The sequence below is a fragment of the Osmerus eperlanus genome, unplaced genomic scaffold, assembly GCF_963692335.1.
Source record: "Osmerus eperlanus unplaced genomic scaffold, fOsmEpe2.1 SCAFFOLD_611, whole genome shotgun sequence".
Lineage (NCBI taxonomy): Eukaryota > Metazoa > Chordata > Actinopteri > Osmeriformes > Osmeridae > Osmerus > Osmerus eperlanus.
Window position 1 is genome coordinate 1 of NW_026911934.1, and position 17,788 is coordinate 17,788.

The 17,788-nt window shown below is 50.0% G+C and overlaps 1 protein-coding gene across 1 annotated transcript; it reads right to left on the reverse strand.

Moving 5' to 3' along the window:
• Window positions 1–1,965: 1,965 nt before the first annotated feature.
• On the reverse strand, window positions 1,966–15,524 carry LOC134016787 (exocyst complex component 4-like; the record flags this gene model as incomplete). Its single annotated transcript, XM_062456083.1, has 5 exons — window positions 15,387–15,524; window positions 15,085–15,203; window positions 5,146–5,282; window positions 3,593–3,748; window positions 1,966–2,170 (listed from the first exon to the last, which is right to left on the reverse strand). Coding segments are annotated over exons 2-5 (534 nt in total), but the record flags the coding sequence as incomplete, so codon positions are not given.
• Window positions 15,525–17,788: the final 2,264 nt, after the last annotated feature.

A 17,788-nucleotide genomic window follows, 5' to 3' on the forward strand; every position in this document is an offset into this window, starting at 1 on the left:
GAACCACATAGGCTGTCCTTACAGAGAGAACAGGATAGATTCCGGCCCGGGCCATTTCCTGCATGTCTCTGTCTCTCTCTGCCTTTCCTGTCTCTATACATACGGTAACTTTCCAAATAAAGCAGAAATACCCAAGCCCCCCCCCCCCCCCCCACACCTGCAAACACACATACCTCACAGCTGTCCCGTGCACAGTGGCTGTCACAATGGTAGTGCCCAGTGGGCAGATGTGTGAGAGTGTGTGTGAGCGTGTGTGTCAGCGTGTGTGTGAGCGTGTGTGTGAGCGTGTCTGTGAGCGTGTCTGTGAGGGAGTCGGGTAAATATTGCCACACAGGATTAGGTGTCCAGCTTTAAGATGAGCGATAAGACCGTCTCCTCCACCACCTTCACGCCCAATCACCATCAATGTCACGCACACACACACACACTTCTCACCCGACACAAACCCACATTTGTTGATTCAAATTAAGATTAAATTAAGATTCAGCAGCGTCTTGACTCTTTGTATTTATCTTATGCTAAGTGTCACCTTGTCTCATCCTTGGCTGTGTGTGTGTGTGTGTGTGTGTGTGAGAGAGGGGGGGGCACGGTGATCTTGGTAAAACGTCTTTCATGAACTCTGTGAACACGTGTTTAGAGACAGGGATGGCAGCTTCCAGGTCAGAGGTCGAGCAGACAGGAGCAGCGGAGCTCAGAGCTCACCCAGAGTAGAGGAGGATCAAGAGAATGAATGAAAATGACTTGTTCATTACCTGACTAGCTCTATAATAGAAAATCAAATTTAGCAGAGGAGGAGGGTGGAAGGGAAGGGGGAGGAGATAAAAGGACACGCCCCCTTCAGCATTGGCAAAATAATGAACAATATGGAGACTGTCCTATCACGATAACCCCCCCTTACACACACACATATATATATACACACATACGTGCCATCCACCATTAATGCCACTCTGCAGAATTAATGATAGTTATGCAGTTCCTGCCAATGACACTCACACTGAAGTCTTATCTATGCCGTGGAAAGAGAGAGGAGGGGGAGAGAGGGGGGGGGGAGAGAGAGGGGGGGGAGACAGCGAGAGAGATTGTTAATCTATGCTTCTGGTCACCCTACCTACAGTACTCAGGAAGCAGAGAATTTAATTCACTGTGCTAACGCGTCTGTGTGCTAGGAACTAACCGGTAAAGTAAAACACCAATGGAACCCTCAGCAAGAGTGTCATAAAACAATATTGCAATTTAACAAGGATATTATAACATCCTAAAAGCTTTATTAGTAGATTAAAACCATGTTATGCTTGCTAATGAGTGTTACACACACACACAAGCCCACCGCCATTACGACATCATTCATCATTGACTATAACAGTGTTTTGAAAGCCTTTCAAACACACGCACATTCCTAATGAGAGTGTGTATTAATGGGCTCTTTGACGTCTGCAGTGCTGACTGTGGCAGTAGTGACTGTGTAATGAGCAGGCCAGTCAGGGTGGATGCCTCACCCGGCTCCCTTTAAGGTGACAAAACAACAGTTTACTGTCCGGGCGCCTGCTCTCCTGTCTGTCTCTACACTCTGTCTCTACTGTGTCTCTACTGTCTGTCTCTACTGTCTGTCTCTCCTGTCTGTGTCTCTACTGTGTCTCTACTGTGTCTCTACTGTGTCTCTCCTGTCTGTCTCTACTGTCTGTCTCTCCTGTCTGTCTCTCCTGTCTGTCTCTCCTGTCTGTCTCTCCTGTCTGTGTCTCTACTGTGTCTCTACTGTGTCTCTACTGTGTCTCTCCTGTCTGTCTCTACTGTGTCTCTACTGTCTGTCTCTACTGTGTCTCTGCTGTCTGTCTCTACTGTGTCTCTACTGTCTGTCTCTACTGTAAACCCCAGCGATGTGACGACAACGGGTGTGGCCATGAGTTTGGATTGGACACACACAACTTTACAAACACACACAAGCTGCACACGGAGGGAACACACACACACACACACACAGATGGACTCACTGGTGCTGTGGGGCAGGCTGGAGAAGAAGGTCTTGAGCCGGCCTGCCAGCCACTCCATGCTCTCCTGCAGGTTGGCCAGGGCCTTCAGGTCGCTCACGTCTCTCAGGATCTCACCCTGGGGGATCAGCTTGTCACCCAGGTTCCCTGTCAGGACCTCCGACTCCTTAGCAAAGGCCGCCCTAGGGGGTGGGGTGGGGGGGGGGGGGGGGAGGTGGAGGAGAGAGACTTATTTTGTGATATAAACTAGTTGGTGGTTGATATCGTCAACACCAGGGTTTCCCGCGGCACTTCGCCCCCCCAACAGCACCCCCCGCCCCCCCCTGGAAGGTCAAGTTAATAAAAAATAAAAATTATATATTTTTTACATAGCGCCCGATCACAAAATAAGTCATTTAAAGTTACCTTTATTATAAAACAGGTTTATAGCTTGCTCTTTTATTAAACAAACTAAATGGCCCTATGTTATTTATCTTATTTACACGACGGCATGTCATTTCTGTCTCTACATGGAGGCCGTCCGCTGGGGACGGCATGTTACTGCTACGGCTATAGCACTGTAGTTCTGGTAGAGTGGAATTGTTGAACAGAGGGGAGTGGGAATTTGTGTGTGTGAATGTAAGTGTGTAGGTGAGTGTGTGTGCGTGTGTATGTGCGTGTGTGTGTTAGGGGGCAGGGGTAGGGGGACTACTATAACAATCCCACGCTCCTATGCTCTGAGGGTAGCTGGTGTTCTGGCTAACTAAGAACTGGACTTAGTCCAAACCTCCACATCAATATCAGCATGCATTTCAATGAGAGAGAAACTATGGCTTTCCACCCTGTATCCTCTGAGGAGGAGGTAGACAGCTGTTATCCTCTTTCTCTCTTTCTCTCTCTCATTTGCTACAATCTGTCCTACATTTCTTTCTTAAACTCGTCACTCTTGACTTAGCCTCTCTCCATGTACTCATTCTTTCAGCTCTGAGAAGGCAAAGAAAAGAAAAACAACGAGATCCTTCCATCTTTTCTTCCATTCAAAACGGAGAGCTGCGGTTGCCAGACTTTGAGCCAAATCCCCCCTTCAGAGTGATTAAAAGGAGCGCCTGTGCTCAAATGAAGAAAGAAAAAGAAAATTCCTCCAGGCGTGCTCGCCACATTTAACTCCACTGGTCCAGAGAGATTGGCATCTCTAGCCACATAACCAATTCATTTATTTACTTTACAATTGCGCTTGGCTGAGCTGCTCTCCAGAAGACGCATGTTCTGAGGCAGTTTGATAAGAATGACTCCCCCCCTCCCTGTCTTCCCTCAGACAGAGGAGCAGAGCCTGAGGAGCAGGGCTTGCTGCACGTGTCTCTCTAAGGGAAAGAGTGTCGTACACACTGGGACAGGAGGAGGAGGCTTGTGTGTGTGTGTGTGTGTGTGTGTGTGAGAGCCTGTGTGTGTGTGTGTGTGTGAGAGAGAAGCGAGCGTGTGTGTGTGTGGGTGTGAGAGAGAGAGCCTGTGTGTGTGAGTGTGAGTGAGAGAGAGCCTCTGTGTGTGTGTGTGTGTGTGTGTGTGTGAGGGAGGGAGGGAGGGAGAGAGAAGCGAATGTGTGTGTGTGAGGGAGAGAGAAGCGTTACCTGGTGAAGTCTTCCTCCTCCTCCCTCTTGGGTCTCAGTTGTCTGGGCTGGGTCATGTTGGCCCAGTTAGGCAGAGACTGCAGCAGCCGGCTGATGTCCTCATCCTTAGACCAGGAGGCACTGATGGTGAGCTTCTCCTCACACTGGACTATAGCCCTGAGGACACACACACACACACACACACACACGCACACACAGGTGAGCTTCTCCTCACACTGGACTATAGCCCTGAGGACACACACACACACACACACACACACGCACACACAGGGTCACACAATATCTTTGGAAGGGTTTCAAACACAGACAGCTGTTTGTTTCATATGAAGAAGGCATGACATGAACCAGACAGTCTGCATGTGTGAACAGGGGAACTGCTTAGATCAGCACTCTGTGATATTTACATTTAGTCATTTAGCAGACGCTCTTATCCAGAGTGATATCCGGAACACCCCTGTCCACACACACACACACACACCATGCATACGCGTGCACGCATGCCCACACACACACACACACACACACACACACACACACACACACAGCTGGCAGATGAGGCTGTGTGTCTAAGCTCCCCCAAGAGTGAGTAACACCTGGACAGGTGAGGGGGAGGGGCTGACAAGGGAGGAGGAGAGGAGGGGGAAGAGAGGAAGAAGGGAGGAGGAGAGGAGGGGGAAGAGAGGAAGAAGGGAGGAGGAGAGGAGGGGGAAGAGAGGAAGAAGGGAGGAGGAAAGGAGGGGGAAGAGAGGAAGAAGGGAGGAGGAGAGGAGGGGGAAGAGAGGAAGAAGGGAGGAGGAGAGGAGGGGGAAGAGAGGAAGAAGGGAGGAGGAGAGGGGGGGGAAGAGAGGAAGAAGGGAAGAGGAGAGGAGGGGGAAGAGAGGAAGAAGGGAGGAGGAGAGGAGGGGGAAGAGAGGAAGAAGGGAGGAGGAGAGGAGGGGGAAGAGAGGAAGAAGGGAGGAGGAGAGGAGGGGGAAGAGAGGAAGAAGGGAGGAGGAGAGGAGGGGGAAGAGAGGAAGAAGGGAGGAGGAGAGGAGGGGGAAGAGAGGAAGAAGGGAGGAGGAGAGGAGGGGGAAGAGAGGAAGAAGGGAGGAGGAGAGGAGGGGGAAGAGAGGAAGAAGGGAGGAGGAGAGGAGGGGGAAGAGAGGAAGAAGGGAGGAGGAGAGGGCTGGGTGCTGGGTCTCCATCTGCACGAGGTCAGAGGTCACCTTTCATCTCTCTGGGGTTCAGCCAGATAGACATACAACACAGGATGCCAAAATTAATTCTGTATAATTAATGAAACAACATTAATTATCTGTTTCTGTATCTAAAGCAGTCAAATACCACACACGCAATCCTTTCATCCTTGTAAAAAGAAAAAAGGAAAAAAAAGACAGAAAAGAAATATATATATTTATCTCTCACACAGCGACTGAGCCCTTCCTGAAACACAGAGCTGAGTGGTGGATCCTCCCCCACGGACACAGCCCCCACGGACACAGCCCCCACGGACACAGCCCCCACGGACACAGCCCCCACGGACACAGCCCCCACGGACACAGCCCCATTCTGACCTGTAGGCCGCGTTGCAGATCTCCTTGTACTCCTTCAGCTTGTCACAGACCATCTCCAGGAACTGGTTGGAGTAGGCGCTCAAGTCCTGCATCAGACTCATCAGGTCCTGCATGGACTTCTCCACCACCACTGTGCTCTGGAGGGGGGAGGGAGGGAGGGAGGGAGGGGGGAGGGGGGAGGGAGGGAGGGAGGGGGGAGGGAGGGAGGGAGGGAGGGGGGAGGGCAGGACAGGGGGAGAGAAGGAGGAAGAGGGGAAATTATAGGGGGAGAGGAGAAAGAGGGGACAACAGGGGGGAAGAGGACAGGGGAAGACAGGGGGAGATGAGGAGGAGGGGATAGGATAGGGGGGAGGAACAGGGGAGAAGAATCATTCATTAATCTCATACACATCTAAATAAGACGGTTTCGGCTGAGAAACGGCTCACTCGTGGTTGAATCGCCCACACCCCCCCCGGCTCACTCATGGGGCTCACACTACACACCTCTGCCATCCAACCCGCCGCGTAAACAACACTGCTCCTCCCTTTTCCTGTAATCCAACCAGTCAGGCTCCTCCCATTTCCTGTAATCCAACCAGTCAGGGTCCTCTACTCTCTCCTCTATTCAACCTGGAAACATCTCTCTCCACAGCCCCTGACAGGGTGCTACCACCACGCAGAGCAGAGAAAGAGAGGGGGCCCAGGTATGTGGGTAACACCAGGTATGTGGGTAACACCAGGTGTGTGGGTAACACCAGGTATGTGGGTAACACCAGGTATGTGGGTAACACCAGGTGTGTGGGTAACACCAGGTGTGTGGGTAACACCAGGTATGTGGGTAACACCAGGTATGTGGTAACACCAGGTGTGTGGGTAACACCAGGTGTGTGGGTAACACCAGGTGTGTGGGTAACACCAGGTGTGTGGGTAACACCACTGTGAAAGGCCTGTCGGTCCTGTATCCGTGTGAAGAGTAAGGCGTGGAGGTAATCTAATACAATGGCTATATTCAGCTGTCAGGCACTGCTGGGATGATGAGCCGCTGTTGAGAGCTTGTCAGTGACATGGCTCCGTGTTGAAGGTGTGTGTGTGTGTGTGTGTGGATACGAGAGTGTGAGTGTGTGATTGAATATGTTTGAGTATTTTTGTACTGTGTGCGTGTGTGCGTGGTGTAGCCCTAGTAGCTCCGCGACAAGAGCCACAGCAAGCTCTGACAGCAGTCATTACAGATTAGCCATAACAGCGTGACAAATAGGCAGGCCAGAACCAGCGGGGAGCGCGCAGTAAACACACTCCTCAAAGTTGAAAACACACCTTGAGCAATCCCACAGCTGTTAAATCAGATTACACCTCGCAGCCTGGACGCCCGCGACACTTAACAATCACTCGTAAAACTCAATTGACAGTGATAGCTGGTTATTAGCCTTGTACTAGCCTGCCCCCAAGAAGCTAAGTTAGCTACAGAGGCTAGAGCCGTGTCATCGCAAGAAACTCAAGTTTGGTTCCAAGTCAGGAGAAATACTAATGGCTGAAAGTATGTAATAATACTTTACACTTCCTGTCTATATTACATTTACATTTAGTCATTTAGCAGACGCTCTTATCCAGAGCAAGTAGGGTGAAGTGGCTTGCCCAAGGACACAACGTCCTTTTTTAGGGGGGAATGACGGGGAATCGAACCGGCAACCTTCTGATTACTAGCCCGATTCCCTAACCGCTCAGCCACCTGACTCCCTTCAATGATCACAGGACAGAGAAACTCGTAAACAGGAAGCGTGTGGCCTATTTCAGCGCGTCTTTGAGTTAGTGGAGTTTGCTCAATATTGTCCCTGGTTAGAAGAAGTGGTGAAGGATAAACAATGGATCCCAGATCCATTAGTCATGTAACAAATGCTCTGGCGCTCGGCTCGCCTTGTCTAATTCCACTCATTTAACAAAGCCATTCGTCTTAGCAACGGAAATCATTAAAAAGTAATCAAGAGACAGATTGAGAAAGAGAGGATGTAGGGAGGGAGAGAGCGAGGACGAAAGAGAGAGCAAGAAAGAGAGGGGGAGAGAGAGAGATTGCACAGGTAAAGCAAAGCAGGAGGACCTCCTCTATCTTATTTAACAGTCTGGCGAATGACCTAGCACCTCCCCTTCAGGACGCTCTATCTAAACAAACAAGTGTTCCTCAGTAAAAACACTAAACCACACTGTAATCTAGCGTTTTGAAAACATCTCTCCCTCCCTCCCATCCTCCACAAACACGCACACACAAACAATCCCCTTACAATTTACTCTAAAGCACAGCTGGCTTTCACAAGTGGCATCCCTTCACATGCCGGCCCACTCTAAAACACAGCCAGCGTCAAAAATTACCGCGCTCTCGAAAAACTGATCTCGAATCGTACCTGGGATAGACTCCCGACGAGTGGCATAAAAATATGAACTTGGGAGACCAACTGCAGAGCAGCAGGCCCTCAGCGCTCCGTCTGATTGGACAAAAGCTGTTAAGGCAGTAGCATTAGGCTACCGTGGAAACACTCCACGTTAATAGCAGGTATTAGTGCTCGGAAACACCATCAACAGAGGCGAAGGAAACAAAGGTGGTTTCAAGTGTCGTGAATTCCGTGAGACATATTTGAGCCCTGCTGCGTTCCGGAAGGGGGGCAAAACGGTGAATGTTCTTTTCTCTCTCTCCTCCCTGCTACGTCCGTTTATTATCGTCAGTGTGCAGAATAAAATAAACAACAACATTCACATTAGAACGATTGTTTACTCTGTCCAATAGTCCTCGTGTCTCTGGCCGTGATTTCTCTCCACCAGATGTGTGGCTGCCAGACCCTGAATGCGGGGCTGTCAGCTGGGTGTGTGAGAGAGAGACGGCCCCTGAAACGGGTCAGGGGTTTCCCCATTAAACGGGGTCTCCCCCAGAGACGCAGGGGCAGGCTGTTTAACCTTGCGTTTTCCACTACGCCACTCACACCCTGACCCAAAACCACTGGCGTGAGCTGTGGGGTACCTGCCTCGTTCAACGAGGGTTCCAGAAACAACATACACAGACACGCACATGCTCACACACCCACACACACACACACACCCGTGGAGGGATGAAGGCGGGTCGTGCTTGAGAGGGACAGCTTCCTGACAGATCATTCATCAACGTCAGCGTGCATGCCTACCTCTGAGCCCTCTCACACACAGGACAGCCCTCACGCCTCTGCCTGTCCCACTGCAACAGCCCTCTCTCTGTGTGTGTGTGTGTGTCTGTGTGTGTGTGGGGGGGTGGGGTGTTATAGAGGCTAAACATGCCTGAACAAGAGAACAGTGATTGTATGTGTGTGTTTGTGTGTTAAAGAAGCATCGATTGTTTGCATGCGTGTTTATATGGGTGTGTTGTTGCGTCCATGTAATGAAAAGAACATTGATTGTTTTGTGTGTGTGTGTGTGAGAGAGACTGTAACCATTCAAGACTGCATGAGCAACTAGCCAGGTGTATGAATGCACACACAACACTACAACCTATCCCAACCCACCAGGAACCAGGAACCACCAGGAACAGCATTTAAAGCTGTTAGAAGCTGCAGTCCAAATGGAAATAAAACTGTAACTGACTATACCCTGACTGTTTAAACCCCCCTTTCATGGTCCTGTTTACGTCTAAAGACTTAAGTCTAATGTATGAAATAACACTGAGGATGTCTGGAAACAACAGTGTCCAATCATACGGCAGTGGAAAACACCAATCAGCAGCTGTCACCTCCTATCCCGTCCAATCAGAAGCCTCTCTGGTGACTCACAGCACATATCATAGCCAATCATCCGCCTCCGTGAGCACTCACATGTGCAGACACATTCAATCCGTTTGCCTGATGAAATGTGAGATGTGAATATTGTGAGTCTAATAAGTCAACAGGCGTTTTGTGTTCATAACCTTGAGGTACAGTTGGAGTCGGAATGAAGATCAAACAATGTGCTTCCATACACACATCAGGTATGATGTCTATTGTGTCACTCCTCATATAGTGAAGAACTGCCTTCATCACCACCGTCACCACTATTATAACCATCACCATCATCATCACCACCATCATCCCACCAGTCCCCATCCTCCACACTTAATTATGTGTTTGTAGTGTCCTAATTGAGAAATGAGTGTGAATATCACATTTAGCTCTCACCAGATGGGTTCCCATAAACGTCACACACACGTGCCCCACACACACACACCTCCAATGAGTTATGTGAGAACTACCTCAGTGTTCAGATTTCCCCCGTCGCCCATAGCCACACCTCCTAATCATCCCTTGTTCCGAAGGGGGGTTACCACGGCGATAGTCGCATCATTACCTCCGAGGGGAGGGGGGGGGGCAGGACCGGGACAGCCCCCCTTCCATGGTAAAGCATCGCCCATGGCAACCACAGAGCAGTGTATGAAGATGTACAAACACAGGGGGGGCGCGTGTGTAACAAATAAGGCACCCCCCCCACCACCACTTTCCATATGGGCCTAATGGTGCAGAGAGAAGACCCCCCCCAGACTGATACATTACCATAGTGCTGATGGTGCACACACACACACACACACACAGATTAAGATGAGACAATTCAATTTCTCAATTCAGTGCCTTAAGTACTTTATAGTTTTCTCTAGCTGGAACTTTTTCATAAGAACCCATCAGGAGGGCCAGGGGGCGGTCCTCCACACATAAGAACCAATCAGGTGGGTCAGGGGGCGGTCCTCCACACATAAGAACCAATCAGGTGGGTCAGGGGGCGGTCCTCCACACATAAGAACCAATCAGGTGGGTCAGGGGGCGGTCCTCCACACATAAGAACCTATCAGGAGAGCCAGGGGGCGGTCCTCCACACATAAGAACCTATCAGGTGGGTCAGGGGGCGGTCCTCCACACATAAGAACCTATCAGGAGAGCCAGGGGGCGGTCCTCCACACAAGAACCTATCAGGAGAGCCAGGGGGCGGTCCTCCACACATAAGAACCAATCAGGAGGGCCAGGGGGCGGTCCTCCACACATAAGAACCAATCAGGTGGGTCAGGGGGCGGTCCTCCATACATAAGAACCTATCAGGAGGGCCAGGGGGCGGTCCTCCACACATAAGAACCTATCAGGAGTGCCAGGGGGCGGTCCTCCACACATAAGAACCTATCAGGAGAGCCAGGGGGCGGTCCTCCACACATAAGAACCTATCAGGAGAGCCAGGGGGCGGTCCTCCACACATAAGAACCTATCAGGAGGGCCAGGGGGCGGTCCTCCACACATAAGAACCTATCAGGAGAGCCAGGGGGCGGTCCTCCACACATAAGAACCTATCAGGAGTGCCAGGGGGCGGTCCTCCACACATAAGAACCTATCAGGAGTGCCAGGGGGCGGTCCTCCACACATAAGAACCTATCAGGAGAGCCAGGGGGCGGTCCTCCATACAGCAGGACTGCAGCTCCCTGCATGGACTGATCCCTCAGAGGACTGTGCACTGGGTGGGAACTGCTACTGTCTGAGGTCCTGTCTGTCTCTGTCACACACACACAGGCAGTTTCACACACATGCTGACACACACACACACACACAGACACACGGACACACAGAGCACATCCACAGTTGTCAGATAACAGAGTCGAAGCATGTCCAAACTCCAGGCTGTTCCTAAGCCCTCAAAGCTGTGGTCTGAGCCTGGGGTGGGAGCATGTGTTTGGGGGAGATAATCAGGCGAGGAGGGGGATGGACTTGGGGCCTGCAGGAGGAGCCAGACTCCTGTGTCATGCAGGCCTGACACCTATTGATATGTATTTGACAGGTTCTCCTGTGCCTGGTAGCCTTGGAAGACACCAGACAACACACAGCTTGGAGTAGCCAGCGTTGGCTGAGGTTTTGAACACCACAGCCTTCACCCCTGCCAGATACATTTTGGCAAAGAGGGAAAAACCAAATTTCCAAGCCCAGTTATGATTCAGTGTGGAGTTTTATTAGGTGCAAAATCCCTTGAAAGTTTTTAACAGGTGTAAAATTGTCAGCTGGATGCTTAGGCACAATCCATTTCATGACAGATAATGTAGTGTAGCGTTCCAAAACACATTTGAGCTAAATGGAACAGCATTCAAATGATTTTTGCTGCATATGAGTCCATTGTGCCAGTATTGCATTGGGCCCAGAGCAGTTTTGCTGGGGGTGATCCCTTTCCTAGTAAACATCAGGATGGCCTTTGTGTGTGTGTGTCTGTGTCTTCCACCAGTCAGGCACAGACATGGACACAGAGTCCATGTCAGGGAGGGGGAGGGGGGGGGGTACAGCAGTAATTACTCTGCTGATAATGCACACCTTTGTCAATCGCCTTGCGTATGGAACACTTCTATACCAAAGTGTGTGCATGCATCCATTTGTGTGTGCCCGCATCTGTGTGTGTGTGTACGTGTGCTTGTGTGTGTGTGTGTTTGGGGTGGGTCCTAAGATTAATGGAGCCAATATCCAGTTCTGACCAAACAGATTGACCAACCCCAAGTCCCCCCGGACACAACTCTAATTAAATGAATCAATCAGTGAGAACAGCCATGCTGGACAGATAGCATCACAGCGCTAATGCTAACCAGAGAGGAATGAAGGAAGGAGAGAAAGAGTGAGCGAGAGATACAGAGACTAGACCTCTCTCTCTCTCTCTCACTCTCTCTTTCTCTCTCTGTAGCTCTCTCCCCCGCCAGCTGTGTTTTAGTCTTCTCACCCCAGCTCATGTATCACAAACAAAGACTGGATTCTACATTCCACAAGAAGGTCCACAGAGGTTGTTATCATGCTCGAGGCTACCAGCAGATAGCCTCAGTTCCCCTGTGGTTCATCTCAATATCCCAATCAGGATGAAACACACTGTACAGACTTCTGTTAGCCCAGAGCCACAAAGCTAGCTCTGCCAGGTGGGTTGTGGGACTGATGCACGCCCGTTATAAGCACACGCACGCACACGCACACACACACACACACAAACTCAAAGACCTCTGGTAGCAAGTTAGATGTGTGCAGTGGTGGTCAGGAGAGCAGGTGTGCCTCCTAATGTGGTCCCCTGTGGTTCCCTGTGTGGTGGCAGCCCGGGTACTGAGGGTGTGTTTAATGTGCTGTAGCAGACATGCTGCTGGTGCCCCTCTCCTCCCAGCCCACTGGCTCCGGCAGAGTGTGTCCCCCGTTACACACACCTGGCGAACAAGCAGTCATGCCTGGGGATTACACACACACACACACAGGCAAGCACACACCCCCCACTACCAATGTACACGCTTCATTTCCTTAAGAAGACCACAGAGAAGCAAATACAAAAATGACAAAAATCCCTCCAACAACAACCAGTCCAATAAGCCAACAAGCCCTTCCTGTTCCACCCCCCTGCTGTGAGACCCTGCTGGCCTGACATCACAGGACAACAAACTGGGATCTCCCTTCAGTGTCCAGCCCCCCGCAGGGAGAGCTCGGTCCGATCCAGGCCAGCTGCCGAGGGCCTCTGTGGGGACACGGGTGGTGTGTGAGGCCGGCTCCTGGAAGTCAGCCCTGGTCCTCCACCACCCACCTGCTCTGCTCTGGGAGAAACGGGATTTCCTATGTTCTCATGTTAATCACAATGACTAGATCAGCTTATCTGTTGATATATTAAGTCTTACATTTACATTTACATAACATTTTAGTCATTTTAGACGCTCTTATCCAGAGCGACTTACAGTAAGTACAGGGACATTCCCCCGAGGCAAGTAGGGTGTAGTGCCTTGCCCAAGGACACAACACGGGAATCGAACTGGCAACCTTCGGATTACTAGCCCGATTCCCTCACCGCTCAGCCACCTGACTCCCCAAGTCTTATTATCCATTCAAAAGTATCCTACTGAAACCTACTGTGTTCCTATGACAGTCACAGCTCTGTGATGTAACAAACGTCTGTTGTGTGTGTGTTATCTTAGTTTTGCCCTGTTCACTATAAACCCCCGTCCTCTGACCTTCAGACAGAGACAGACATGACTGAGAGCTGAGCCTGTTGGTGTTGTGTCGTAAGAAGTAAGTAAGACTTTATTTATATAGTATAAGAACCCTGGCTTTCTCTCCCAATCTGCAGATTGACGGTTGTTTCTGAACCCCAGAAGTGGTCTGAACTTGGCGGCTGTGTGGATGAAGACACGGAGGGAAGACATGCTGGAGCGTGATGAGTCAGAGCGCTGCGGGGCCGAGGTGTTCATCAACACTGGAGACACACTGAGGAGTCATCAGGGCTCACTGCAGGACGCCTGCAGCCTGGGAGACGCATGGAGGGACACACACACGCTCACACACACACTCAGACACACACGCTCACACACACGCTCACACACACACTCAGACACACACACACACACGCTCACACACACACACTCAGACACACACACACACACGCTCACACACACACTCAGACACACACACACACACACACATTCACTCACACACACACACACACACACACGCTCACACACAGTCAGACATACACACACCCACACTCAGACATACACACACCCACACTCACACACATTCAGACACAAACGCACCCACACACACACACACACACACACACACTAAGCCTGGACCCAGCGTGTGTGTGAAATTAGCAGGAGAGGAAACAGGCCTCTTTGATTGGGTAATTAAAAAAGCCCAAACAAAGGAGAGGTTTATCGAGCCCCTGCTAGCCAGAGAGGCTCTCACTAGCCCAACGGTGTAATTAGCAAGATGCCGCAGTCCTCGTTAAGGAGAAGTCATAATCGTAAACAAACGGTGGTGAACTCCTAGCTACCGCGCTCACTTTGTAATGAACTGCCACTGTTGTCGTGGTGATGGAACGTGTGCACAAGGACAGGTCCACTCACACACACACACATCTGTAGAAGACATGTTGGGACCGTGAGGGGCGTCAGGTGGACCCGGGTGAGTTCTAGAAGAGTCTTCAGCAGCTACGGAAGGAGCACTCACTTACTGAACTACGTGCGTCACACACACCCAGTGTAGCACTAGACACAAAAAAGAAACTAGGAGCGCTAGCACACACACACACACACCCTGCTGTCCCCCTCAGGCAGCAGGACACACCTCACCTGTCACGCAGGTGACAGGCGAGAGGAGCCATTTAGCTGCCGCCAGCGTGAGGGAACCGGGCGCCGGAAACTCTGTTTCCCATGAGCCACTTCCCCGCATGGAAAGAAAAAACACGAGGAAGAAAACCTGATGGTTATGGTGTGTGTGCGCCTGACACACACACACAGAGAGAGAGAGAGAGAGAGAGAGAGAGAGAGAAGAGAGAGAGAGAGAGAGAGAGAGAGAGAGGAGAGAGAGAGAGAGAGAGAGAGAGAGAGAGAGAGAGAGAGAGAGAGAGAGAGAGAGAGGGAGGAGAGAGAGAGAGAGAGAGAGAGAGAGAGAGAGAGAGGAGAGAGAGAGAGAGGAGAGAGGAAGAGGAGAGAGAGAGAGAGAGAGGAGGAGGAACAAGGAAAGATCAAATAGAGATACAGTAACCTTGCACTGACTCATAGTATATATAGAGAGATTGCTAGAAAGGACAGAGAGAGGGACGGAAAGAAAGTGTGAAAATAGAGATAGGAGAGAGAGAGAGAGAGATAGACAGGGTGTTTATAACTACCACTTAACTGCAGCTACCAGGTCAGGAAGGATCAAATGCTATTTCAGCTTGCAATTATGATCCTGGGAGATAGGTGGGTGGGTGGCCGTAATGATCTGTGTGTGTGTGTGTGTGTGTGTAAGAGTGCGTGTGTGTGTGTGTAACAGAAACCTTGCAGAGTCTACAGATCAAACAGAGATCAGAGAAAAGTACTTCCTGACCAAACTCAAAGACCTCTGGTAGCAGAGCAAGTTAGACCAGGTTTGTGTACTGTGTGTTGTGTACAGTGTGTGCGTACAGTGTGTGTTTGTGTACTGTGTGAACAGTGTGTGTACAGTGTGTGTGTATCCTCACCTGCAGCAGGGGCCTCTGCACCCCCAGCACCTTCATGGTGTCAGCACTGTGCCAGGATCTTGAGAGGGTCCTGAGGTCTTGCTCACCGCCTCCATCTCCTTGTTGATCTCAGTCCGCACCTGGAGCAGGCAGCAACACATCACGGAGTTAGCAACACACATGGCTCCACTAGCTATGCTGACCCTTCAGTAAGGTCAGACCTTTCAGAGAGTGGGCGAGAGAGATAGAGAGAAACAGAAGAGAGAACAGAAAAGGATAGGAGAGAGACAGAGAGAGAAAGAGAGACTACTTCTACAAAGTACCTGGTGCAGAAAGAGGGTCGTTGATGTAGTAGGTGAGGAAGGTGCGAGCTGGACTGCTTGGTGGGACTCAGGCCCATGTTCATCTCTGTCTCCTGGATGAACCTGCACACAGCATGGAAAGACCATCAAGCTAATGTCAGAGGAGCTGAGTTGTCGGTAAATGGATTTCCATCACGACAGGCTGAAAGTGGTCATAATGTGTCTGTGGCAACACTGCAGGGGAGTGTGTGTGATTGGAGACAGCTGCTGGTCACACACAAACACACACACACACCTCATCTGTCAGAGAAACAACGTATGGAAACGGCAGAAATCATAGCTAGCCCTGTCTGACACACACCACAAAGCACATCCACGCAAGGCTGAGTTTGTACCCAACAGCTCATTCTTCACTGCTGAGAGTGGATGGAAGAGAAGCCAGCAGAGTTCACCCTCTGAGAGAGAGACAGAGAGAGAGAAGAGAGAGGAGAGAGAGAGAGGGGGGGGGGGGGGAGAGAGAGAGACAAAGAGAGAGAGAGAGAGAGGAGAGAGAGAGAGAGATGAGAGAGAGGAGAGTAGAGAGATGAGAGAGAGGAGAGAGAAGAGAGAGAGAGAGAGAGAGAGAGAGAGAGCCTGGTCTACATAGTAGGAGACAGTCAGGGACGTGTAGGCAGCAGGGTGTAATAGATCAGGTTGGCTGGGTGATGGATCACCTTGGCTTTACTGGCCCTCCTCTCTGAACCAAACCACCCCACTCAGCACTGTACCCAGCCAATTAGCCTGCAAACAGCCATGAGGATTGAGAGTGTGTGTGTGTGTGTGTGTGTGTGTGCACGTGTGTGCACCCACGTTGTGAAAAAAACAAAAAGTCACACAGGAAAAATAAAATTTAAAGTAGAAGATGGAAGCAAGAAAGTGTAATAAAAAAATAAAAATCGATTTTCGACTCCTGCGTTGACGAGGAGTTAAGAAGGAAACTCTTTAGAAAACTTGTTACAAAAACAGTCCAGTTAACAATGACTGCCAGGAATACAGTCTGTCTTTAAAATGTGCCGTGCTTTGTTGAATATCACTCATTTACTCAAAATACGATTGGTGCTGACGCTTCATTTTCTCAATTGATCGCCAGACAGACTTGCAGCGTAAACGCAACGTGCAGCGTCCACAGATTCATCACAGGCTACACTTACAGTATTGTCACTGTCTCACTACAGGTATCACAATGATGGATCTACACAAGAGTGTGTGTGTGTGTGTGTGTGTGTCTGTGGTTGGACAGATGGATTTTTGTTGGTTGAAGCGATTATCTTTGAATAATGTGGCAGAGGAGTCAGTAAAAGGCTTTGTGCTTCAGACCAGCCATCTGGTCTGGAGTCACGGGCCTCGTAACTGTCAGCTGCGGAAACCGGTTAACAATGACAACGTTCACAATGCTAACCATGGACACGACGCTCACAATGCTAACCATGACACGACGCTCACAATGCTAACCATGACACGAAGCTTACTATGATAACCATGACACAACGCTCACAATGCTAACCATGACACAACGTTCACAATGCTAACCATGACACGAAGCTTACTATGATAACCATGACACAACGCTCACAATGCTAACCATGACACAACGCTCACAATGCTAAACCATGACACAACGCTCACAATGCTAACCATGACACGAAGCTTACTATGATAACCATGACACAACGCTCACAATGCTAACCATGACACAACGTTCACAATGCTAACCATGACACGAAGCTTACTATGATAACCATGACACAACGCTCACAATGCCGTCCCTGATATCACGGAGGAAAAGACAAGAAATAAGTAGCGGCCTTGCCCATTACTGTGTTGACTTCTGGCTGGGTAATGTTTATAATGCATGTTTTGGCTTAATTCCTTGATAGCCGTGCAGAAAAACACCTGAGCAGGATTTGAACCCGCGCCCTGCGTTAGTCTTGATGGACGCACTTCTTTACTCAGTGAGCGCCCCACACGAAAAACACATGTAATCTCCTCATCGGTTCTGCCTTTCTCTTTTTTGTGTGTTCAAGTCTGTCATTAGATTAGAAGGCTACGAATGATTTGTGCTTTTATAAGAAGGAATGTGTGCTTTTTACATCATTGATTATTACCATAACAATTATGATGATGACAGTGATGATAGTAGTCACCTCTAAATTGTCCCCCCCGATCAGCACATTACCAGCATATTAGACACCCACCTGGAAGACTAAATTACACCCACCAGACAGGCTGTTGCCAAGCAACGACTCATGTTCTCAAAAATCTAAGCAGTGCAAGACAACATGAGCAGAACTTCTATCCTTCACTCGAAGTTCTAAGCGAGCTTCTCAAAAAGTTCTGGATGGTTCTAAAATAAATACAGCTCTGGAAGAAGCACCATGGGTTTC